Source organism: Ambystoma mexicanum, chromosome 13, assembly GCF_040938575.1.
Source record: "Ambystoma mexicanum isolate Mex_15411 chromosome 13, UKY_AmexF1_1, whole genome shotgun sequence".
Lineage (NCBI taxonomy): Eukaryota > Metazoa > Chordata > Amphibia > Caudata > Ambystomatidae > Ambystoma > Ambystoma mexicanum.
In genome coordinates, this window is record NC_090938.1 from 703,852,552 (window position 1) to 703,877,221 (window position 24,670).

General features: G+C 46.9%; 1 protein-coding gene across 1 annotated transcript in view; it reads right to left on the minus strand.

Annotated features, from left to right (window-relative positions):
* Window positions 1-24,670, minus strand: part of LOC138520500 (butyrophilin subfamily 1 member A1-like) — a 71,366-nt gene that overhangs the window by 16,935 nt on the left and 29,761 nt on the right. Inside the window, exon 3 of the mRNA XM_069632858.1 lies at window positions 9,537-9,620. Within this exon, the coding sequence (XP_069488959.1) occupies window positions 9,537-9,609 (73 nt within the window). The 5' untranslated portion in view covers window positions 9,610-9,620. The remainder of the gene's footprint in view (window positions 1-9,536; window positions 9,621-24,670) is intronic.

The window sequence follows — 24,670 nt, forward strand, 5'->3', positions numbered from 1 at the left end:
GGTGTGGTTGCTAAAGAGGCACCCCTGGTGGACAAAACTACAACCAATGCTCATTTTGCTTAATTTATTGTTGCTGAAGTGGCACCCATGGTGGACGAACTTGGAACAAATGCTTATTTTGCTAAACAAACAACCGCAGCTATTTTGCTTGACATACAACGGCCTCGACGACCTGGACAAAAGAAAACTATCTGCTCAACTAATGGCCATAATAAAAGCTGAAAATGCGCCAAGGATTAGTACAAGAAATCCAGGTAAATTAAGACAAGAGAATCCGGACAATTGCTCTTCTTGACACTCAAGAAGTGCAGATCCCCAGCGACAAGCAAAAGCTGTAATTCAATCATCATGCCACCCTAGAGACGATCTTTCTAATTTTGGAGACACCAGAATGGGGTCAAGCCAGACAGTAGGCTGATGCTGCCAGACAGAAAGCTTAAATACAGCAAGAGACCCCACAACAAAGGCAAACAGTATCCAGTGAAAAGGTTTCCTGCAAAAATGTAGTCAGTGAGAAAGTCATAGTGAAAATATATCTACGGTGAAAAGGTTGCCATGCAAAATGTAGTCAATGAAAAAGTCATAGTGAAAATATCTCTAAGGTGAAAAGGTGACAAAGCAAAATGTAGTAAAAAATGCAGCTGAAAAGTATTTAAAAAATGTAGTGTTGCTATTGTAATTATTAAGGTTAATGAGGGTTTTGTGGGCTTTTGATTGCCTGGTGTAGGGTTAGGATATGGGTTAGGGTTAGAGTAAAGAGTTTTGTTAGATTTAGGGTAAGAGTTGGGGTCAGGGTGGTTGCTGCAGGGCTGGTGATGTTGGGGTTTGGTTAGTCATTAGGGTAGATTGAGTGTCAGGGTAAGTGTTAGAGTAAGGATTATGGTAAAGCTAGTGCTGAAAGAGTAATGGTTTGAGTATGTGTTAAAGGAAGGGATAGTTGGGGAGGGGTGGTGATGTTGGCGTAGGATAGGGGTTAGGATGTACCTAGTGGTTAGAGCAAAGAATGCATTAGGGTAAGTGTTAGAGTTGCAGTTAAGGTAAGGCTAAGGTTAGGATTAGAGCATGGGTTTGGATGAGGGCAAGGGCTATGTACTTTGTGGCGAGCTGGTGATGGGGCTGGAGTTAGGTTCACTGTTCATTGATTGTATTCACTGGCTACATTTTTGAAAATGGCTTTTTGCTGGCTACATTGTCACATATGATATTTTCTTGGGGACATTTTCACATAGCACCAGATAAACCCGACAAACGTTTAATGCAGCTAGGTATGCTTCAAAACTACAGCAAGAGACACCAGTTCAACATCAAACAAGACGCAAGAGTTAAAGGGCCAGGCAAGCTGAGGTCATCTTTCCCTTTATGCCCCTACTGGAAAGAAAGACACACAACATTGTGTATACCGAGTACTGTTTAGCCAATGTTTAGGTCTCTATGTTCACCAGTGGGAAACCATGTCAAATGTTTGGTTACTTTTTAGCACGGGCAATGCCGGTATATGTGTTAGTACGACAGTTTTCAAATAAAGCGTCAAGTCAGTGCAAATTTGAGTTGCTCTACCATTTAACAAAGAACAGTCCTCATCATGTGACATCCCTGAAGTACCTTCCTGAAGTAACCTCCTGAAGTACCCTGACGTACCCTCCTGAAGTACCCTCCTGAATTTGTATAAATACACAGTTGCACATGTCCTCTTATACAATCCTTATGAAATGTTAATGGAAAACCTTTTTGGGTACCCCTTCCTGCACTTTACATGGATAATATATGCTTACTATACACAAGCACCCCTGATTTGTGTGACAATCAAGGTTTGGGACTCTGTTCCTCAGGTTTAGACACAGCAAATATCCTGACTTGCGTGGCTTCTTGCACCCAGACACACGTTCCCTTAGATCTTTACCGTAATTGCCAGCCGATAGGTCTTTTCATTTAAACATCTGGGGATGTTTGAGGAGCAGAGGGCATGCAGGGTTTACTGCTCTATTAGCAGCTAAGCTCTACAGGGCAGGGAACGTCAGGTAGACCACACAATTACTGCAACGCAGTTACCCCGCTGTGTGGTAGGGTAGGTGTTGGCTTTGGAAGTAAGGTCTTTTCATCTAATATAGACCAATGCTGCCAACAGCAGACTCTTGTTCCGCAGTTGCTCCAAAAGTACACACTCCCTGCAGAGTAGACCCCTTTCAGAGGGGAGAATAGTTTGCTGGACAGGTAGGATTGGCAGAAGGCTTTTTAAGGAGGGCTGCAGAAGGGAGTGCTTGAGGAGAGAGGGGAAAGATCTAGTGGTGAAAGAGTGATTGCAGAAATTGGCCAAGGCTGGAGCAAGGATTTCAATGTGGTCCTTGATGGTTCTGCACCTGTTTGGATGACACTTTCATAGCTCAGACTTGTCTAGAAACATTGTCAGGTGTTGCCAGCGAGAAAGTGGAGAAAGGAGGAGGAGAGGGAGAGGTGGCCAAAGGGGGGATGAGAGAGGGAGAGGAGAGCGAGGACAATGTCCTGAGTTTTAGTGGTGAAGTGATAAGCCACAGCCTTACAGAGGGTCTGGGAGGGAACAGGAGAGGTGGAGACTGCAGAAGGATTGGCCAGCTCCTTGTATAGTTTAAAGCGTTGGGCCGTGTTGTTAGAGGATGCAGGGATGCAGGCTTGGATGTGTACTATCTTCCTGCACAGGACAGAGAGTCTGTATTGTCTTTGGAGCAGGCGGCAGGCCAGTTTGTCAGAGGATGCGCCCGAAGCCCTCCACTTCCTCTCAGCCACCCTGCACTTGCATTTAAGTCCGGCAAGGTCAGACTCATACCAAGAGTTGCACTCGGAGGCAGGCTTCAGACTGATTCTCATGACATTGGCAATAATGTCCAGAGTGTTTGTGATGCAGGTTAGAGAGGATTGTGTCAGCTGCATGAGTAGGAGGAGCAGAGAAAGTAGAGGCAAAGGCATATACTGAAACACACATCATGGGCCGAATGACCGAGAAGGTAGGTGGCAGTGCTGTGGTGGGCTTTGCCTGAGGAACACAGAGTTTCAGATGTGAGGAAAGCAGAAGGTGGTCAGTCCAAGAGAGAGGAGTGGTGAGAGGGTTAGAGAGGGGGATGTCTGAGGAGATGAGAATATCCAAGGTGTGTCTGGCAGAGTGTGTCGGGCCAGAGGGTAGAATGGAGAGAGAGAGAGACTGTCGTAGAGGTTGCGGAACAGCACATAGGAGGGATTAGAAGCATCAGGTGGATGTTAAGATCTCAGAGGAGGAGAAGATGAGAGGTAGAGGCAAGGAGAGAAGAGGAGGGATCAGCCCAGTGTGAGAGGTTGAGGGAAACCTGGCCAGGTGGCCTGTAGATGGTGGCCACAGTCAAATAGAGGCCAGGAGAGATAGAGAGCTTGCGGGCTGGTAGGTTCTGGGCTCAGAGAGCATCTTGTAGCCCTCCGGGACGAGGGTGTCAAAACTCGTGACAGAGCTGACTGTAAACCTTGTCTCGATGAGAGCTAGGACATCCAGGTCAAGGTCTTCAAAGAGGCGGCAGATGTCAGAGAAGAGTTTGACAGCAGAGCGAGAGTTGAGATTAGCGACGTGGAGCAGGTAGCTACATTATAAAGACTGACTACCGGGGTTGGGTACAGGAGGGAGGTACACCCAGCAGAGGTTGTCAAGGGGCCTTACACTGGGCAGAGGCAGTAGATAGAGGTGGGACGAGGGTCGGAGAGGGGGCAACATTTTCCTCAGCAGGTCTTAAATAGGAGTCCCTCTGTGACAAATCTATGGGCTGTGAGCAGGTGAGCAAACATATAAGCACTTGAGTATTCATCCATTAGCTCAAGAACATACTGAGCACTGGCTCATCATGATGGATCTTAAAAGATGCCTAACTTTTGGGGCCTTTTCAGTAGGATGTCACAAATGTTTGCAATTTGGGTGGGAACGCATATTAGGGAATGCAGTCTGTCTCTGGTGCATCACCACGATTCTCTGACCGGTAATGACTTTTCTTCGTACCAGGGATGTTTGTCTGATTGTCATTAAGGTATACTTTCTATTGATGTCCCTGGATCTGGGGCAGTTCTGTTTCAAGCTTGACGTGATGGCGGACCTGTTGCACAGACTGGGCTTTGTGTGGGATATATTTCACAGCCAGTTACTGGGTTGTTTTGGGGTTACCATGGGCACACTAATGGCCCAGTTGCTTCTCATGAAGCAGAAGTTACTGCTGACATGGAATGACAGGTTTTCATCTCTCTCTCTCTCTCTCTCTCTCTCTCTCAGGTGTCAGCTGTGAGTAACAGGCCTTCTGGTGCGTTAGGTTCATACTACCTTGTGAGGTCCTCTTCCTTATGGGGCCCTCCAGATGATGATGTATTCTTTTTTACTGTCATAGGACTGGGCCACGGTCATAGATTGCAACAATCGTTCATCTGGGCGCATTGGTGGTTGCCATGGCGCTTGGGAACTCAAGACTCCAGTTGCCAGGAGAGCCGCTGTCACCAGACCGTGAACTAAACCCTCACGTCATCACGCAACGCTACGTGGAAGCCAGAACCGCTTGCTGTAAATACAGCGCAAGTACAGAGGTTGGTGCTCAACAAACATTCCAGTGAGTTCCCCATGAGATGCTTCTGTATTCTTGTATTCAGATTCCCGAATCCGCTGCGTACCAAACCCTCTGTCTGCTTCTTGGATTGCCTCAGCTTTGTCCATTGCTTTATCTGACACTGCTAAGTACCAGACCTTCTGCCTGCTTCCAGGATTGCCTTAGCTGTAACCACATTAGTTCAAACTCTGTGTACCGTAAGGGTTTTGAAGAAGGAAGCTGGCGCAAAGGTGGCATGGTTGTGTTTATAAACTTTTATTTTGCATAAAAAAGTCCTCACTATCCCTATCTTCCAAGGGGGGTTTTGCTGCCTCAAAACGAATACTAAAGGGTCCATCAGAATATCTGTCAAAATCAAACTCCACCATCCTGTGTCACAACATACTTCTATCCCTTACATTACAACTAAAGAATAATCCAACAGAAAGTTCCTTCTCCGGAAGAATGTCTCCCTTCTCCTGATACTCGGAAAGTGTTAGAAAGAATGTTCTGTTGCAACAAGAATGCCAGTGGGAATGACTCCCTTCTCCCAGCTTGCGGGCTTCACGCAGTCTTTACACAACTCCACGTTCTAGGACAGAAGAAAGGTTCCATTCCCCTGGTATTGGTCTATACAGTTTACAATCAAGCCAGGGTGAATGACTCCCTTGACCAGGAAAATGACTCCCTTCTGGTGGTATTGGTATGTATAGTTCACAATAAGACCAGGGGAATTGACTCTCTTCCCTGGGAGTCTCTAGAGTATGTTCCAATGGTTTTAGACTCTTCTATAGGCAAATTACTCTTTTCTCCTGGTGCCTAAAAAGCTTTATGTTGCGACCTTCAGCTTGATGTCTGGCAAGAAAGTTCTCTTGGATGCCCAGTTCACTTATGTTGTGGTCCCTGAACCTTCTCTGTTGGTCAGTGGGCTTATTGCTGTCACTGCAATGAGGAGGTTCTCCTCAATGGTTCATTTCCCTTTTTTTGGGGTCCCAGACCTTTCTCTAGTGGGCAGTGGGCTTGTTGTTGCCACTGTGACAAGGAAGTTCTCCTTGCATGCTCAGTTCACAATTGTTAGGTTCTCCGACCCATCTGTGCTAGTCAGTGGGCTTTTTGTTACCATTGCAATGAGGAAGCTCTCCTCAGATGCTAGGTTTTCAATAGTTAGGGTCCCTGACCCATCTCTGATGATTTGTGGGCTTAATGTTGCCACTGTGATGAGGATGCTCCCCTCGGATGCTAGGTTTTCAATAGTTAGGGTCCCTGACCCATCTCTGATAGTCAGTGGGTTTATCGTTGCCAATGCAATGAGGAAACTCTCCTCAGATGCTAGGTACACAATTGTTAGGGTCCCCGACCCGTCTCTCTTCCACCCACATGTCACCTCCAGGTCTCTCGTACCTCCCGTTACCTTCTGAGGGACTGCGGTACACCACTGGGAATTCCGGGAACTGGCATTTGTCTCCTGCTGGACCGATTGAGAACTCCCTCATCACTTTGATGGTGTTCTCTACTCTTCTGGGACTACAGTCTACAGACAGCGTTTAAAACTCCTGCTGGTTGCCACGCCTGTTGCCTCTCCCAGCTGGGCTTGACAGGTTTGTTAGCCCATCGTCTCTTCTTGTACAATGTTGCCGTCCCGCCCTGGCAGATTGTCAAAGTCCTTTGTTTCCATTGACAACTTGATCTTCATAGCTCCTCAGGGCCACCCCGTACAAGTACTAGCACAGTCAATAATCTTCATGCCTTTTATGCTCTTCATCCCAATACTTTCTGCTTTAGCTATATTCCATGTGCTGCAAACATACATGGGTTTACTCCCAATGAAATGGTTCTGAATAGAGGGGGGGCTAAGGAATGTTGGGGAGTAGCATTACTCAGTGGGCTGTACCCGTCCTCGTCTGTCCCCTGATGGATTACCTCCCATGATGTCCTCCCGCATTAAATCACCACTAGGGGCACTATTGGGTAGCAGCCGCACCTCCCCAGCCTCATGAAAAAGGGATCCCCCCCTTGTGGAGAAGTGACAACACCTTTTGAATCGTCACAGTACAAGAACCTGGCCTGTTAATGTTGGACTGCCTTTCTGCACCCTCCTTCAACCACTCTCCCCTCCACTCAGGACTACCTACCGAAGGATTGAGACTATCTATAGTGGTGGAGTCTTTAATTCCCCTGGAACTATTTCACATGAGTATTGGAGCCCCTAACAACGCGGCCTTATGCCTTTTGGGAGGTCCTTGCATTTTTCTTTCTCTTTGTCTTCCTTTTATTGTCGAACGCGGTTCCTAATCTGTTCTTTCTTATCCTGACATTTTTCTGGACCAGTTTCTTTGGGCTTCCTCCATTGATTCACTTCTTCATCATTCACTACAAGGTCCAATCATGCACTTAGTGGTTCTTAGCTTGGGGAGGGAGTCCTTAACGGTTACTATACCTTATGTCTTTCTTTTTTCCCACCCATTTAGGTGCCTTGCCATCTGCCCCAGCTCACCTGCTCCCCCGGCGACTCATGCACCTCTTTTCAGAAGGTCACGAGACATCGGGGTAGCTGATGAGTACGCCCACAGACACAACTGTCCTGCAGTGACTGGATTTTCGTGACCAACCACAGACATTTACAGGAAGTGCGGGTGGCAAGCAATCTCTCATTCCTCAATCAGGATTCCAGGGAGGAGCTTCTGTGGCGGTACCAGTGTTTGCCAGATTACCTGATTGAGTAGCACCCCAGTCTGGAAGTCAGGAGTGGCCAAGACTATGGAGGGAGAGCTTGACTTTCTCTTGAGAGATCTTAGCAAGTGTATTCGCCATCAACTACCGTACCAGCAAAGTACAAGACAATCACTATCCTGGTCAGGATAGGAAATATTTCAGAGGTCTGCTATATCAACAAGTAGGGGGTAATCCATCAAAGAGGCAGGCAGATCCAGCGATGGACCTTTACTGCTACTGTTTGGACAAGGACATTTCACTCTGAGTAGATTTCCTTATAAAGGCACCAAATGCAATAGGCAGCCAGGAATGTTTGTGGAGTCCAGCGACGAGATGTTGGATCCTGTGACATTCCAGGCATCCCAGGACCTTTTGGGCCCTTTTTAGAGTGGATCTGTTTGTGTCCCGTCTGATGACACAGGTGAAAACAATTTTCAGGCAGCAGCCGGACCCAGAGGCTATGGCCACAGATGCTTTTCAAAAGCATTGTGGGGGTCTCCTGGGTTATGCATTCCCTCCCTTTGTCATATTTCCGATAACTGATACTTCAGATGAGGTGTTCATCTTGAATAGTCATTTTGATCCCATTCTGGCATGCCCTATAGTCCCTTTCACACTTATGGATTTGGCATTGGCCTCAGCTCCCGTTATCATATCTTTCTCTCTCCAGGCACCAGAATGGTTTTCAGCATGTTCTCTGTGTCATATGATCTACGACTGATTCTGCAAATGATTTCCGGGTTTCCTGGCAAGTCCATTGCCTTTCGTTAGGAGCTACCTTCTTGGTCAGGAAACACTAGGCTCCAGGTACCAGTAAATGTTACAGGTCCTACCTAGTCAACTTTGATTTTTTCGGTTCTTGGCAGGGGCCATGTATCCCTCTGAGGTACCTAGGTAATTTTCCCACTTTGCTTTTTCCAAAGGGTTGTTGTTATTAGGTGTTTACTGCTCGAAGATTGCTGCTAGCCATTGTGTGGTGTCTGGAGCCTTAGTAGAGCATGAAGTTTGGATCGCAAGGCTCTGCTTTGGGATTAGATGCTGGGGACCTACAGTTCCCTGTTATGCTTTGCTCTTGGACGGGGATGTGACCCGCAAAATTTGTTTCAGGCCTGGCCTGCTCACAGTGTATTGTGTATTAGGCAGATTTCAGTCAAACGCACCAGCCCTCTTTGTGTTTGGTGTATTTTGAAAGGTTTCTGATGCCCCTGTTCTGTGTCTGGACAGATAGCCTACTTTCCTACAGTGTGGAGTTATTGGTACACATCTAGGCAAAGAGGTTTGTTACCCATTTTTTGATGAGCCAAAGATGAGTTCAGTTGTCTGTTTAGACAGTGGTGTGAGCAGCATTCTGAGTGCGAGACCCACTGGCTTTCTCCAACTGCTGATTTCCTTCTAGAGAACATATTAACCTGTTTCCTCTGCCACTTCATCTAGATGCACCAAATCTCTGATAATGGAAGCTGGAATAGATGAGCCCCTTTTTGGTGCCTCATCTGCATGTGGCTGTTGTGATATCTAACGCTTTGTTTGCAAGGTTGGAGGACATTCTGAACGCCACTCATTGTTTAAAGGCCTCTACATTGTCGACGTTCTATTTAAACATGACTTATGCACGTCCTCATCGGGTGGGGCGCAGGCTTTGACCGTTCGAGTATTATGTGCCTCAAAATTAGAATTGGATGTGGTATCCAATATCATTTTGGAACAATTGTTTTTATTTGCTCATTATTTTTCTAATCTTCCTTTTGTATCCTCCTAGTGAGTGCCTACAATACCCACCTTTATGTATTCAATAAAATCCTATTTTTGAGATCCCACATGCAAGGAAAATCTTTGGCTTTCATATTGCTCCATCTTGCTTATATATTCTTTTTTGACCCATCTAGTAACATTAAATTAGTATTACAACCAAAGTATTGAAATACTGCTTACCTTGTTGGATTTCACACTGTTAACATTGCTTGCAATGTAACATCTTTCTCAAACCTTACCAGCTTGCTAGGTAAGGCATGTTATGATGGGTTCAGAACAGAATACGGGAGCATAAGGAGATACGTTAAGAAGGGGTCCACCAGACCCCAAAACACAAACATCTGACAACCTTCAGCCACAAAACTAAGATATCATGGATTCTTCATAGACGTCCCCTTCCTTTCTGCAAAGCGTCAATGGCTGGGGGTGCTAATAAAGGATTCAAAATAAAACCTTTCCACACACTTTCTCGACCGACTGTTCTTCATGGCACACTAGAGAATTCATTCCTACCTGAGTTGGAATTCTGAAGGTCCAGGACCATGAGCCAGAAGAGGAGCTGCAGGGATTGGCTACCTGTCGCCATACCGGAAAGGCCTAAATTAAACAAAACAATAGCATTTAGAACTCTTGAAGATATGGAAGAGCGTTCCGAGGTGCAGTGACGTGGGAAGGGAGTACAAGGCCCTGAAAGAACGAACAGTGAACATTCAGAACTCCGGAAGGGATGGGGGAAGGCTGGTAAACTGCAGGGACACTACAAGGAACCACATAAGAGGTCAAGAACAAACAGTGAATATCTATGATTCCATGAGTGATGGAAAAGGCGAGCTTAGCTTCAGGGAAGATCCTCTCTCATGAGGTTCCGGACAGAGGTATTGGGAAGGTTTTGTAAGTCTGATCTTATGGGGGGGAACACTGAGAAATAGCTTGCCTTCCTAGAGGAGCAGCATCCGGAGGGATTTGTGGGTAGGGAAACTGAAATCCAAAGAACACAAAATAGATTGCACAGAATGATTGCATCAAGCTCAAGTGTTTTAGTGGCACAACTGATTACTATGGGCTGTTTAGACAAACCTACACCTAAAAAGACAGCGCTGTTGAGGAGGCAGCAGCAAAAGTAGGTCATTTGGTGAGAGGTCTGCTCCTCAGCATTCCAAGAACATAGAGGGATGCCAATGCAGTTCCTGCTCGGATCTGTCCTGAATTAGCAAAGGCGTACTGTAACGTCTGCAAGGTGAGGAGGGCTGTGTTGATGTGATACAGTTAAACCCCTCAGTTCTGGTCTTCCAACTTTCTGATTGTAGCATACTTCATCGCCACTACAACGCCACCAACTCCACAGCCTAACCATGCATGCTTTTTCACTCGGATCTGTAGGACGGATTTGGGAGGATTGTTCAAGGTCCGCTTTAACCCCTGCCTGATCTCCGTGGAATGGCCTCTAAACCAGTGCGAGTAAAAGAATCCTTACATCCAGAAGGTCTGGACGCAATGCTTTTTATTGACACTCAGCCCGGAATCACTATGGGGAGATCAGACCCCTATGCAACAGAGCCAGATTTCTGCTACTAGCCTCTCTTCTTTCCTGAACCTCTCAGTTATTTACCTTGATGTTAATGGAGAGGTCTTGGGCTGCAAAAGACACCTGGGGCCATAAAATAGGCAAACAAGGCCACAGAGGGCTCTATGATGCAGATACCCTCAGCACTGACTAAAGTCAGTGGTGGGCAGCCTGCATCCCTCCAGATCTTTTGACCTTCAAATCCCATCAGTTCAACTCCCATCTGCCCTAGCCAGCATTGCCAGTAGTGAGGGATCATGGGGGTTGTAGGGCCAACGCATCAAGAGAGCCGCAGGTTGACCACCCACCGCTTAAGCACTGTGAATTCCAGCTATGCATTTTTCCTTTATTGCATTTATGGGCCTTGTGTTGAATCAAAGTGATCATCCCAAAGTTCCTGGCCTAGACTCCTTTTCATGTGGCCAGGGAAAGGCAGCCACCATCTGATCCTGGCCCTGGGGTGGTATTATGTGGGAGGATCACATGGGAGGAGGCTCAGGTCAGGAGGGATGGGAAAACCCTTGGATAATTTCCATAATCTATTTATTTATTTATTGTTTATTTGTACAGCGGTTATACACACTTGAAGCGCTTCAAGGCGAGAAGGGAGCAAGGGAATACAGTAGTCATTCTTAGGCTTTGATGTTTCCGAATGATCTAACAAAAAAGTAACTAGCGTACTAGGCCTGACGGCATTTCTCCTAGTGCAAGTACATGAAGTGGTTCATGCGCAACCTAACTAGGGAGGGGAGACAAAGGGGGGACAAGACAGAACTTACTAGCGCTAGTAAATTTGGGTCATGCAGCGTACAGATGGACGTGTAAGGGGGGGAGGGGTAAGTGTGCCCAGTCCAGCAGAGCCTTGGGTTAAGTGCAGAGAGGTTACACCTCTTATGGAGAGTATGCTGAAAGTGCAGTAGTCTGAACATAGTACGAGTCCCAGAGACAAGTGTAAGACTGGCAGGGGAGCATGGGAACTGTGAGGATCTGAAGGTAAACCAGGCTACCAGTCAGAAAAACTGAACAGAGTTAGGGAAGGGAAGGAGGAGTGAGGCAGGAGAGAAAAGGAGAGGAGGTTAGCAGGGGAGAGGGAGAGAGAAGGAGGAAGCGAAGAGGAAGGTCTTGAGGAGTTTCCAGAACTCAAGGAGCTCCGGCTCAAGATGGAGAGGGACAGGGAGGCTGTTTCAGAGGGAGGCACCTGCAGAGGATAAAGATCTACCCCCAAATCTCTGCTTAGAAAAACGGCTCACCCGCAAAGAGTTGGAGGAGGATGAGCGTAGGGCTGTAGAAGGAGAGTATTTAGGAACAGTGCGTTTTAGATAGTGCTGGACCTGGCCCCAAAAAGCCTTGCGGACTATGCAGAGGGTCTTGAACTTGATCCTATCAGCTACGGGGAGCCAGTGAAGGGATTTCAGTGCCTGAGTGATGGGGTCCCAGGGCTTGAGGCCAAGGATAAGTCTTGCAGTTCTATTCCGGATGAGTTGAAGAGGACGGAGAGTAGAAGTAGGAAGATTGAGAAAGAGGCTCTTGCAATAGTCCAACCTAGAGAGAACCAGGGCTCTCGAGGTGATGAGCCTCTGGGGCAAAGTGAGAAAAGGTAGAATACCTCTGAGGAGGTGCAGCTGGTAGTGAGACTTTTTGGAGCTGTTCGAGATGTGAGAAGAGAAGGAGAGAGTCGAGTCGAAGATGACCCCCAGATTTTTTGCCTCACTAGCAGGTGGAGGCGCAGGGCCACGGGAGGCAGGCCAGTGAGAAATTGGCAAAGCAGGAGCAGGGGTCCCAATGGGGATGATCTCTGTCTTAGGGGCATTGAGGCAGAGATCATTAGCAGCACACCAAGACTGAATTGCGGAAGGACAGTCAGGAAGGAGCGAGGATGAGGAATCGGGTAGCCTGAAAGAGAGCTGTGTGTCATCCGCATAACAGTGAAAGTTAGAGGCGAAGGTAGAGATTCTGTGGGCCAGCGGGGCCATGTAGACATTGAATAACCACAAGGATAGGTTAGATCCCTGGGGGACACCAGAAGTAGAAAGAGTGATAGAGGAGAGAAAAGGCCCAAGTTCCACCTGGGAAGGACGGTCAGAGAGAAAGGAGGCAAGCCAGGGACCGATCTGTGATGCCCAGGGTATCACAGAAATGGGAGATCAGGATGTTGTGGTTTACCGCGTCGAAGGCGGAAGAGAGATCGAGAAGAATGAGTACAGAAGGAGAGTTAGAGTCAAGATTTGAGAGCAGGCTTACTGTGAAGTCGAAGATTCTGATATAAAAACAACTAAGAGCATTATGGGACTTCTAGTACCATAATGCTCTTAGTACTGAGACGAGGAAGAGGGACACAGTTACTACACCATAGTGATTGGTCGATTTGTTCTAATGACCCACACCTGAGCGGGACCTTTAAACATTTAAAGTCCTTTCACGTGCAGGTGGGTAGAAAGCAGTGGATGCAGCAGAAGCAGCAGGAGAAAGCAGAAGTGTAAGCCATCGATGTATGCTGTGCGAGGAACGTGGCAGAGGTCGGGGTTCCTGGGAGTTGCAGAGCATGCGCAGCTGGAAGCACTGTTGAGCCCAGCCTTCCCGCAGGAAGAGATAAGATCTCCATGTTCTGCATCTCGGCCCAGTGTGACATTTTCACCAGAGTGCGTGTGGAGCGGGAGAAGCTCTGTTTACAGACCGTGCAAGGGTTGACCGGAGCTGTCAAATGCCAGGGAAGTCTCGACAAGTGAAGAAACAGAATAAATTGGTCAGGAGGAGAAGCCAGTAAAGAACGGTGAGTTAGCCTGAAAGATGATCCTGGGGCGCTCCGACATAGACCACTGTGTAAGAATATATATTTTGAATACCAAAACCTTTTAATTGCCGCAAACTGGGCGCAACTCTCCTTTTAGGAGAGGTCGAATGAGAGAGCATTGTAACCCGCATTGCCAATGCCAATAGGGGACAATCAGTAAGTAAAGTGAATGCAACAACCCAAAAGGGAGAGGGTGAATAGGAGAACATTGTCAGACCAAGAGAAGGCAATAATAAAGCAAAGGGGATACAACTTGCCTAAAGAGGGATATGTAACAAGGGGAGATTATAACCAGCATTGCCAAAGCCAAAGAAAGCTAAAAGTAACTTCAAGACCATTTGAAAGTAGCAGTCCCAGAACAAAATATCCTGTGGGAGAAAGTTGTAAACTACATTGCCAGCAGCCAAAAGTGTATGTAGAAAAAAAACAGAGACTGCAGGAGAAAGCCCCTCCTTATAGAAAGGATTAAGGGTAGACAAGTCTAACCTGCATTGTCTATGGCAAACAGACCAATATGAGAAGCATTGTCCTTTTGTACAATATATATGTAGAAGACATTGTGATCCAAGTGTGCTGAAAATCATTGAGGATTTAGTATGGACAGTTTGGAACAAGCCTCATCACAGAGTAAAACTAGTAGGAGTTTCATCCTGGCAGCCAAATACACCAGGAAACAAGATTTCCATTGGCTTTTTATTTGCTGTATGAAGAGAGAATCTTTTGGGGTTTGCCACGCAGAAGGTTGCAAAAGCTTTAACAATTGTTTCAAGGGTGAATAACCTTTTGTTGGAATTGTATGTTCAACCTAGAGTGGAACCTGGCTAGTGAAAAGAACTTCCCTAAAATTGACTTTTGGTTTGAAACATCCTGAACTGATCCAGGGGAAGGGGATACAACCCTGGTTACAAGGATTTCTGTTTATAATGTGTATGTTTGAATCGTTGTGTTATTTTGTAAAGTTGAAACAGCCAAATGATACCTGCATGATTTTTTTGTATGTATTAGTGTGAGGGATAGACATTTCATTTTGACATTAGGTAATTTTGCTTTAGTCTTAGTTTGTTAGGTTAGAGAGAGCTAGGCATTTGTCTCACCCTTTATTATTTAAATAAAATGGCAACTTGTGGGAAAACTCCACCTATGTGTCCGTATCATGTGTCCGACGCCTCACAGTCTTGGGAGACCCTGTTCTCACTTTTATCCTAATAATGGCATATGCGTGCCTTTAATGTTTTATGGAAAATCTGCACATTACTTTGTAATAAAAACTGTCTGGGGTGACTGAGGATGCCCTGTGCTGGGCGATGCCCTGTTCTGGGTGATTTCCAATGCTGCCTTTCATTTCAGGCTGGATTTTCTTGCTCTTATTTCCTTCACACCCTTCTGTGAGCAATGCAGTGTCGGCAGGGGCGGTGGCAGAATTTCGGCCGCTCTAGACGCAGTAACATTGTAGTGCCCCCTTCACTACCACCATCCATGACCATGACCTTACATAGCTTATTAGCAGTGAGTGTACACAACAAATGCCCAGGAGCAATACACACAATTGAGTCCCAACAGCAGCCTACACAATGAATTTCTGCACTACTGTACCCAATAAATACCGAGAAGTACTATACAAATGCACTTAGCAGGGCATAACAATTAAAGCCACCAGCATTGCATTCATTAACTATCCAGCAGCCCCATACACACCACAGTGTGATGTATTCCCAGATTTAAAAAATGCCCACTCCTTGACTTACACAATGTTCCCTAACATTGAGGCTCAGTCAGCTGAGGCTTTCGCTGCCACTTTCTCTCCCCCTCCTCGTCCCCTGGCTGACTCACACCCCGACACAACCCTGTCCCTTCTCTACTCTTCCATCTCTGATACTATTGATGCTCTTGCCCCTGTCATGAGCATCCGCTTGAAGTCCAAAGCCCGGTGCAATTCCTGGTATGATTCATTCCTAGCTACACTTAAACGTAAGTGTAGGGCGGCTGAGAGGAAATGGAGGTCTTCTTGCTCATCCTCTGACAAACTGGCCTGTCACCTGCTCCAAAGGCAATAACGACTCTCGGTCCGCACTAAGAAGAGAGCCGACATTCAAGCCCGTGTGTCTGCGGCATCCAACAACTCGGTCGAACACTTTAAAATCTGCAAGCAGCTTGCCAACCCTGCAGCAGTCTCCTCCCCTCCTCTTGCCTCCCAGGCTCTCTGCAATGCCCTTGCCTCACACTTTATCTCTAAAACCCAGGACATCCTGTCCACCCTCGCCTCCCCTCCCCCTCCTATTCCCTCTCAGTCTGTGCTTGGAGACCCCCCTTTAAGCACCCCCCACCATCCTTCTCTTCCTTTCCTATTTTCTCCCCTGACAAGGTCACTAGACAAGTCGGATCTATGAAAGCCTCGTCTAAACAGGTTCATCCCTGTTCCTCCAAAACCATCAAGGACCACATTGACACCCTTGCTCCTGCCCTTGCTGATTTTTGCAACCACTCGTTTGCCTCAGGATCCTTCCCCTCCCCTCTGAAGCACTCCCTTGTGCATCCTCTTCTCAAGAAACCCACAGCTGATCCCTCCTGTCTGGCAAACTATAGCCCAATTTCCATTACCCCCTTTCTGGGCAAGCTCCTGGAAAAGCTGGTCATCTCTCAGCTTAACATTCATTCAGATTCTGTTGGTTGTCTCCATGACAATCAGTCTGGCTTCAGAGCGGCCAGAAGCACGGAAACTGCTCTCCTCAATATCCGTGAAGATCTGCTTCCACCCTTGATTCTAACGTTCCCACTGTCCTCATCCTTCTTGATCTCTCTTCTGCCTTTCACACGGTCATCCACACCATCCTGCTCAACCGTCTCCGTGATAATCTGGGTATCACTGATCAGGCTGTGGCCTGGCTGACCTCTTTCCTCTCTGATCGACCCTCCCAGGTCCAACTGGGGTCTTTACTATCATCTATCTTCCTCTCCACCTGTGGGGTTCCCCAGGGGTCTAACCTCTCACCCTGGCTTTTCAACTAATACCTGGCAACTCTCGCTCACTGCATTGCCATTTTCTGCTCAAATTTCCAGTGCTACGCTGATGACACAACTCATTTTCTGGCTGACCTCGGCCACCTCCTCTCCCTCTCTCATCTCTGACTGCCTAACTGCCATTCCAAATTTGTGTGCCGCCAATGATCTTTGAATGCCAGCAAGACGGAGATCCTCCTCATCGGCACACCATCTCCATCCTTTTCCCTCACTCTCTGGCCGGCCTCCCTTGGCCCTCCTCCTACCCCTACCTGCGAGGCTAAGAACCTTGGCGTCATCTTTGACTCCACACTTTCCTTCTCGGCCCATATCTCTGATGTCTCTAAAAAGTCAAACTTCCGACTGCACCTCTTCAGAGGTATTCTGCCTTTCCTCTCCTTCCCCCAGAAGCTCATGGTATCCCAAGCTCTGGTTCACTCTAGCTTGGACTATTGTAACAGCCTCTTTCTAAATCTACCTGCCTCTACTCTCCTCCCTCTACAACTTATCCATAACAGGACTGCGAGACTTGTCCTTGGCCTCAAGCCCTGGGATCGTATCTCTCCAGCTTTGAAATCTCTCCATTGGCTCCCAGTGGATGCAAGGATTAAATTCAAAACCCTCTGCATTGTCCACAAGGCTTTCTGGGGCCTGGGTCCAAAATACCTTCAGCTATCCCTCTGCAAATACCTCCCCTCTCGAGCTCTTCGCTCCTCTACCTCTAACTCCCTCAGGGTCAGTCGTTTTTCAAAGACACAAGCTAGGGGTAGATCCCGATCTTCGGCTGGGGCCTCCCTCATGAACAGCCTCCCTGCCACTCTAAAACTTGAGGAGAACCATCGCCGGTTCCGGAAGCACCTCAAAACCTTTCTCTTTGCTTCTGCCTTCGCTCCCCTTCTCCCCTGCTGATCTGCTCTCATGGCACTGTGCACCTGGCCACCCTCTGTCCCCTGGGCCCAGGTACCTGCTCACCCTGCCACCTTCCTGCACTGCCTCCTGGCCACCACTTGCACTGGGGACTGTATATGTACCCATACAGCCCCCCCCCATTCTTCTTTTTCTGCACTTATTCAGACTTACCCAGTCTGCTGCCTTAAACACAGCACTTGCCACTTGCTGGCTGCACTACCACAGTTTGCCTCAATTTTCTATTTATTTTATTTATCTGCGCTCCTCGGCTTCTGCACTTTCCACTCTCCCCCTTCCATGCACTTTTTCCCTTTTCCCTTTCCCATGCACTTGCGCGTTCTCAATGTCACCAGGCCTAGTAAAATCGTTTTTATGTTGTGCTGTGTTCTCCCTTGTTCCCCTCCCTTGCCTAGTCGCGCTCTGAAACACTTGTGTACGAGCGCGATACAAATAAAATATCATATATCATATATCATATAACCACACAACATCCCAGTCTTCACCAGAATCCAGATTGTAAAATGTCTCAAAATGCAATCGTAAACCCAGTTTACACAGTAGATCATGCCTTAAGAAAATGGCTGATCCTAGCCACACAGATGCCATTTGCTCAATTATCAGGGTATTGCAAGTTTTTCTTTGTTTTGCACATTCTCTGTTCAAATTTCTCAAATGGTTAAGCATGAGACAGAGGCAGGACAATGTGGCATTGCTTTTGTGGGTACAGAGTCCACATGTGCACAGTTTAGGGGTGACTGTGGGTTCCTGTGCTGCCTTCTCTGGAATTTTCCTCAGACATCTTATCAACTTGTGTACAAATTGTAAATGCAAGTGAACAATTCAATCAACACCTCATGTATTTCAGAGAGGCACCCTACCTCCCCTTCCTCTCTTGTATAGAGTTAATAGTTGTCAATGGTTGAGGCAGCACTTCCCCAGATGTCAGAAACACCCCCTGTGGGGAACAGCTCTGTCCATGTGCATATGCTAGTTCATGACAGTCCCTCCCTACCCTTTGATGGACAGCCCTTAAAATCTGTATGAATAAAGGATGGTTGTTTATCTCTGGTTCCATCATTTAGGTGTGACATGTAGCTTTGTTAGGAACTCCCCGAGACCCTGACCTAGCAAGGGGCCAGAAAGATTGCATTATTGTTGGAAATCCACCCGATCCCGCCACCGACAACCCCTTTCTGCCACTGCCAACATACTGCTCTCCACCATTCTGCAGCCTCTGTACCCCCCAAAACCACCTTTTTAGGCCACGGTGCTGCACATTTTGAGGAATCCACACTTTTCTGCTCCGCGTTTTCATCATGAAGAAACCTCCTGCATGGTTGCAGGCGTTGTGTTCATTGGGCGTGGGAGGAATTTTCTGTTCTATGTCTAAGGGTTTTGCACAAAAGTTTGCACCTGCAATTGTTAGACAAAAGTTTGAAATCCTGCGGGTGCGAACTTTTGTGCGCAAACATGCCCTCCATGTCGGAGGTCCCTACTCGAACCCCCAGCTGCTATGCGGCACCTTGCGCCCACACTCCCATACTCCCTCACATCCCTAACACCTCTACTTTTTCTTCATCTCTCTTGATTCACTTTACCCCTTACCCCCTTTTCATCACACTCGCAAACCTTCTCAACCATGGCTTTCCCCCATCTTTGTTCCATGCACCGTTTCCGTCTGTCGTCTTGAAAGACGCTGGATCAAGACCAAATCCATGGCAGATCATTCTTCATACTTTTCCTACCATGCTCTCTATGATGACTGTTTATTCTCTGCTAAACGTCTCTACTTCTCTGATCTCCTACACACTCAGTTTGCACACACTAGGCGTCTTTTTCAAATTCTTTCCTGCTTTCTGTCTCCTCCCACCCTTCACTAGTCTGTCAGCCTCTGACTTTGCTAAAAAAAAATGTCTTCTAAGTTAGCTTCTCTTCGTGCTGACAATGAAGCCTCCATCCTGAACTCACACCTTCCTCTATTCCTGCCTCCTCTACCTCCATCTCCTGCTTTCAACCAATCTCTAACGCTGACACTTCTCTTCTATTGGCTAAAGCTCTCCCTGCTGCCTCTCCTACCGACCCAATCCCTTCTGCATTCATTCTCAATGTTTACCCTCTTTTAGTGTCTTACCTCACCTCTTTCTTCAATATCTGTCTCTCAACTTCTACTTTCCCCACGTCTTTTAAGCATGCTTCTATCATCCCAATCTTAAAGAAACCTACCGCCGGTCCACTAATTGCTTCAAATTTTGGTCCTATTTCTCTGCTACCGTATCTCTCTAAATTACTTGAACGGTTGGTCTATTCGCAAGTTTCTACCTTTGTTTCTAACTCTTCAATTAATTGCTCCCACAATTCCAGTCTGGCTTTCGCACTCGTCATTCCACGGAAACTGTTCTTCCTTCTGTGTTGGACTCAATTCTTACTGCACGATATTCTAAACACTCATCTCTTCTTAATCTTTTGGATCTATCTGCTGCATTCGACACTGTTCACCACTCCCTTATACTGACGTCTCTTTCTTCCTTTGGTTTCGCTGGTTCGGTCGTATCCTGGTTTCAGTCATAGAACTTTTTCTGTTTCCTGGGCTGGCAAATCATCTCAATCTTTTTTGCTTGCCCATGGCGTTGTGTAAGGGTCAGTCTTGGGCCCTTTTCTATTCTCTCTTTACACGTCCCCTCTTGCTGCTGTTATTTCTTCCTTTGGTCTGTCACACCACTTTTATGCTGATGACCCTCAACTTTGTCTCTCCTTTTCTTCCTTTTCTTCTGGGATTCACCACACTCATTCTGCTCGTCTCCTGGCCATCAAATCTTGGATATCTTCTCACTATCTTACACTTAATGCAGGGAAAACTGAGGTTCTCTTCTTCCCTGCTAACACCCTTTCCCCTCCTCCGCCCGACCTTTATTCCTTTCCCCCATCCCAGCGTCCAATCTCGTCTATGGCCCGAAATCTTGGGCTCTATCTTGACTCTAGTCTATCCTTCACTCATCACATTTCTCTAACTTCACACGCTTGCCGCTTTCACCTACACACTATCCGTAAAGCTTGTCAATTTCTTACTTTTCAAGCTTCTAAATCGTTGATCTCCTCTTTGATCTTTTCCCCGACTCTTTTACTGTTCCTCTGTGCTTTTTGGGCTCCCTATTTCTCGTCTTGCCCCTCTAAAATCAGTTTTTAACTCTTCTATTTGTCTCCTTCCATTCCGAGACTCCATCTCTTCTTCTCTTGCTACTCTTGGCTGTTAATCTTTTCACTCTCAACTTAAATATAATTTCCTATGCCTTGTCTTCAAATGCCTCCATGGTCTTGCTTATCACTATCTCTCTGTCCTGGTATCTTTCTATACCACTTCTCGTTCTCTCTGCTCCTCCTCTCAATTTCTGTTGGTGGTTCCCCGCCCTCCTCGTGCTCAATCTCATTTTCATACCTTCACTCTCTTAACTCCCCTTCACTGGAACACCCTCCCTTACTCTCTTCGTTCTATCTCTGTCTATTCTTTATTTCGTAAGTCATTGAGGTCTCACTTTCTGCAACATGCTTGATTGATTGTTTTCTTATTATTTTTTGCTTATTCATTTTATTGTACCATTCCCCGTTCTTTGTACAGCGTCTTGGCTTAAGGCACTATATAAAACATAAATAAATACAAATACAAATACCTGATGAGGCTGCGCCCTCTGGCAGCGTGCCCCTCCGGCTCCACTGTCACTCTGTACAGTGCAGCACTGTTAGCCCAGGGCACAGCATGGCAGCTTTTGTGCACAACCTTTTGTGCCCCGGCCTTCCGGGGGCCACGCTCTACAGACTAACAGCAGAATTTTCATTTCGGACTGTGTGAGAAACATCTGGTGGAAACATCCAACATTGTTGGAGATAGTATGGTAGACCTCTGTGAGAAACTAGAAGAGATTCTGGCCCCTGCCCCAGCCATTCCCTGACGAACACCTGACAAACGCCTTCTCCTGCCGCCACAGGACTCAACGAGGAGCAAATGTTACAGCAGGCCACTTAACACAGCACCTGAGCATGTTAGAGTGTGGTTTGAGGCATCTCTCAGATTGCCAACCAACACACTAACGAAAGTGAAATAGGTGACTGCAGACTCACATTTCAAGCAGCCCTTCCTCTGAACCAAAAGTTGCCCTCTCTCATGACCCTTAGCAGGTTGCTCATGGTAATGTCTGGAGTTTCCAGACTGTACCTTTCCCTCATCTGCCAACTCGCAGGTGCTTGTATTTTTTTTTCCGCATGGGATACAATGTATCCATTTGAGACAGAGACACAGAGGATAAGAGTGGGGATTGACAGGTGGCACTGATAAATGGCACCGCTTGCAAATGGCTAGGATTAGGAGTGCAGGGTTACAGGAGGTTTTGCCTTGTCAGGCATACTCCCCCTTGCCATGACTAGCTGACTAAGCGCACTTAGATCTCCAAGCACTTACACACACAAACACCCTAGACGGCCGCCACAGGCCCAACCGCACATCAACAATAATTTGGACCACCACAAGGCTCTCCTCTTTAGCCCTATCATGCACTCCCAGATCGGCGGCTAACCAGATCTAAAGGGCTGTTGTCCATCAGAGCTTGGGTTCTTCCCTATGCATATCCTTCTCCTAGCTTTCTCCGCCAAACCCATAAAAAGCAGATTGGCACACAGGAACTGGCTTTCTGGCGTGAATCCGCCAAAACCACAGGTTTCGCATCTGCCTCTCTTACTGGCCTACTAATGACTCCTCCAATCCCCATTTACATTTACAGAGACACATGCAGCGGGCCACCGATTGTGGCAGAAGAGCGCTATACAAGACAACTCACATTACATAACACCTTTTATTACAGCGTTTAGAATTAAGAGGAATCCGACATGAGCACTATGAGAACACAAAGAAAAAGTATTATATTCGTCATGCTGGACAATGGTAAAATCATCCAGTTGTACAAAACAGCCATATCGGGCAACCTCCCCTCCTCAGATTGTGCAATGCTTTAGTGCACCGATTGCAGAAAATCTCTGTATTACCAACAAATGTAGTCATCCAATCTTCTGAACTAGGGGGGAGAGAGAGAGAGAGAGAGAGAGAGAGAGAGAGAGAGAGAGAGAGAGATTGTCTTCTGATGCCCATTAAAGCTCACCACTGTCCAGCTTTCACACATATCATCACTACTTCATGCACAAGTTTGTTTCTTAATATTTGCTGTCCTGAAACAGAGCTCTGGAATCTTGGGATGTGTTGGGTATGCTTATAGAGGGAAAACAAATAGTTGTTATGAAAATGCTTAGTAGTCAATTTATTTTATCCCAGAGGCGGTACTGACAGGGAGCGCGGCTAGCTCCTCATACATCCCACTGGTTCTATAGCGAAGTGATCCAGGTGTTTCTCGGGCAGTCCAGGACCAGCACTTTGATTGTTGGTACCTCTTTGATGGCATTTTCACATTTTTTAAGGACTATTTTAAGTACTGTGTTTCCAATTGTATATGATGCATAGCTCTCAAGTTGCCCCATGTCAGATAACCAACGAGTCCTGGCTTTTAAGCTCACATCAACTTCAGAGCTCAGATAGTTTACTTATAAAATACACCTATCTCATGTTATAGCAACATTACAATAAGTTAATCCTTAGAGACACATGTTAAAGCAAACGAATATTGTTGTTCCTTTATTTTCCACATCCTGAATGGAAAATTATAAGGCCCACAATGCAAAGTATTACAAGCCTAAAAAAATTTTTTTTTAGACCACTACTAATAAAGGTTATTTTTGTCACAAGCTTCCAGTAGGCTGTTGTGCAAGATGTTAAGAACATTTGCCTATTCATATAAGGCAACCATTTTTTTACATGTCAGACATCATGGAAAACCTTTGAAAGGGGAGCTTTATTTTAAGTGAACACCTTCTTGCTAATGTAATGAGCCCATCTGTGTCAAATAAAGGGTTTGCTGGATAAGAGAAAGGGGCATTAAAAAGCCACACGCAGCCCAGCTCAGGACTCTGCGTGTGGCCTTGCATAAGAATGGCAATCAGCCTGAGCTTTGAAACTGCTCTGCCCGACTTAGTTCATTCACAATGTAAACACACATGAAGACAAAAGCCAAGCCTTCTTTTGATGTATGTTTACATTGTGAAAGAAGCCAAGCCTGGCGAGAAGGGTAATGCGGCCGTATGATGGCTGGATCCGCCAGACTACAGCACTGGAGATTCTCAGAGGCTGACCTCTTTCCCCAAAGGAGAAAGAGGGTCGCCTCTGTGCGGGACCCCATGAGCACAAGGCCAAGTGCAGCTGGACATGGCACTAGTGTTGAAACAAAAAGATAGTTATGAGGAAGACATGGTATCGAGCAGTAGACACAGACACGATGGATACAAGTTTCGAAAAACTATGTTTACGAATTTGCTTGGGATGGTGGAATTCCTAACTGGCCCCAACTCTAAAATGGGAGTAATCTCGACCATTAAACAACAACAAATACGTCCAAGTCAGTCTGGTCAAAATAAAAAGGCATATACTTGCCCTCCTTCTTAGAATAACAAAATGTGTTAAGGGAATACAAAATGAAAATAGTGTCTCAAAAGGAAATGTCAGAATGGCTTCAGCACCAGCTCCCTTCCCCAGGTTCAACCCCACAGGGTCTAGAGAGTCTCCAAAAAAACAGAGGATGGGTGGATGGCACAGTTCGGTCGTCAGTCTTGCACACTTTGGCTTACTGGTACAATTCAACACTTCAATCTTAGGCGTTCAACTTCTGGTAGTTCAATCATGTCTTTAGGCCTTGCCATCAATACTCAGTTCATATATTTCATGATTTTCCACCATTTCCCTGGCCTATTGTGAGTCGCCCTGCAAGCCCTGGCACCCAGCACCCCATTTTGGGCCCAAACGTGTTCATAGAACACGTGGAGCGCGGCCTCCAAGAGCGCCACAGCTGGACTCAGGCTCCTGCCTTATCCCGCCTCCTGGACGTTCCCTGCCCGTAATTGGTGCTCGCAGTCACCCACAACAGTGGGCCTACGGCGCCAATCCCCCTTGCACTCTGCCTCATTCCCACCATTTCCCTGGCCTAAGGTGAGTCGCCCAGCAAGCCCCGGCACCCAGCACCCCATTTTGGGCCCAAACGTGTTCATAGAACACGTGGAGCGCGGCCTCCCAGAGCGCCACAGCCGGACTCAGGCTCCTGCCTTATCCCGCCTCCTGGACGTTCCCTGTCCGTGATTGGTGCTTGCAGTCACCCACAACAGTGGGCCTAGGGCGCCAATCCCCCTCGCACTCTGCCTCATTTCCACCATTTCCCTGCCCTAAGGTGAGTCGCCCTGCAAGCCCCGGCACCCAGCACCCCCAATGAGGCCCCGCACGAGACCCTCCAGGGCTCCTTTATT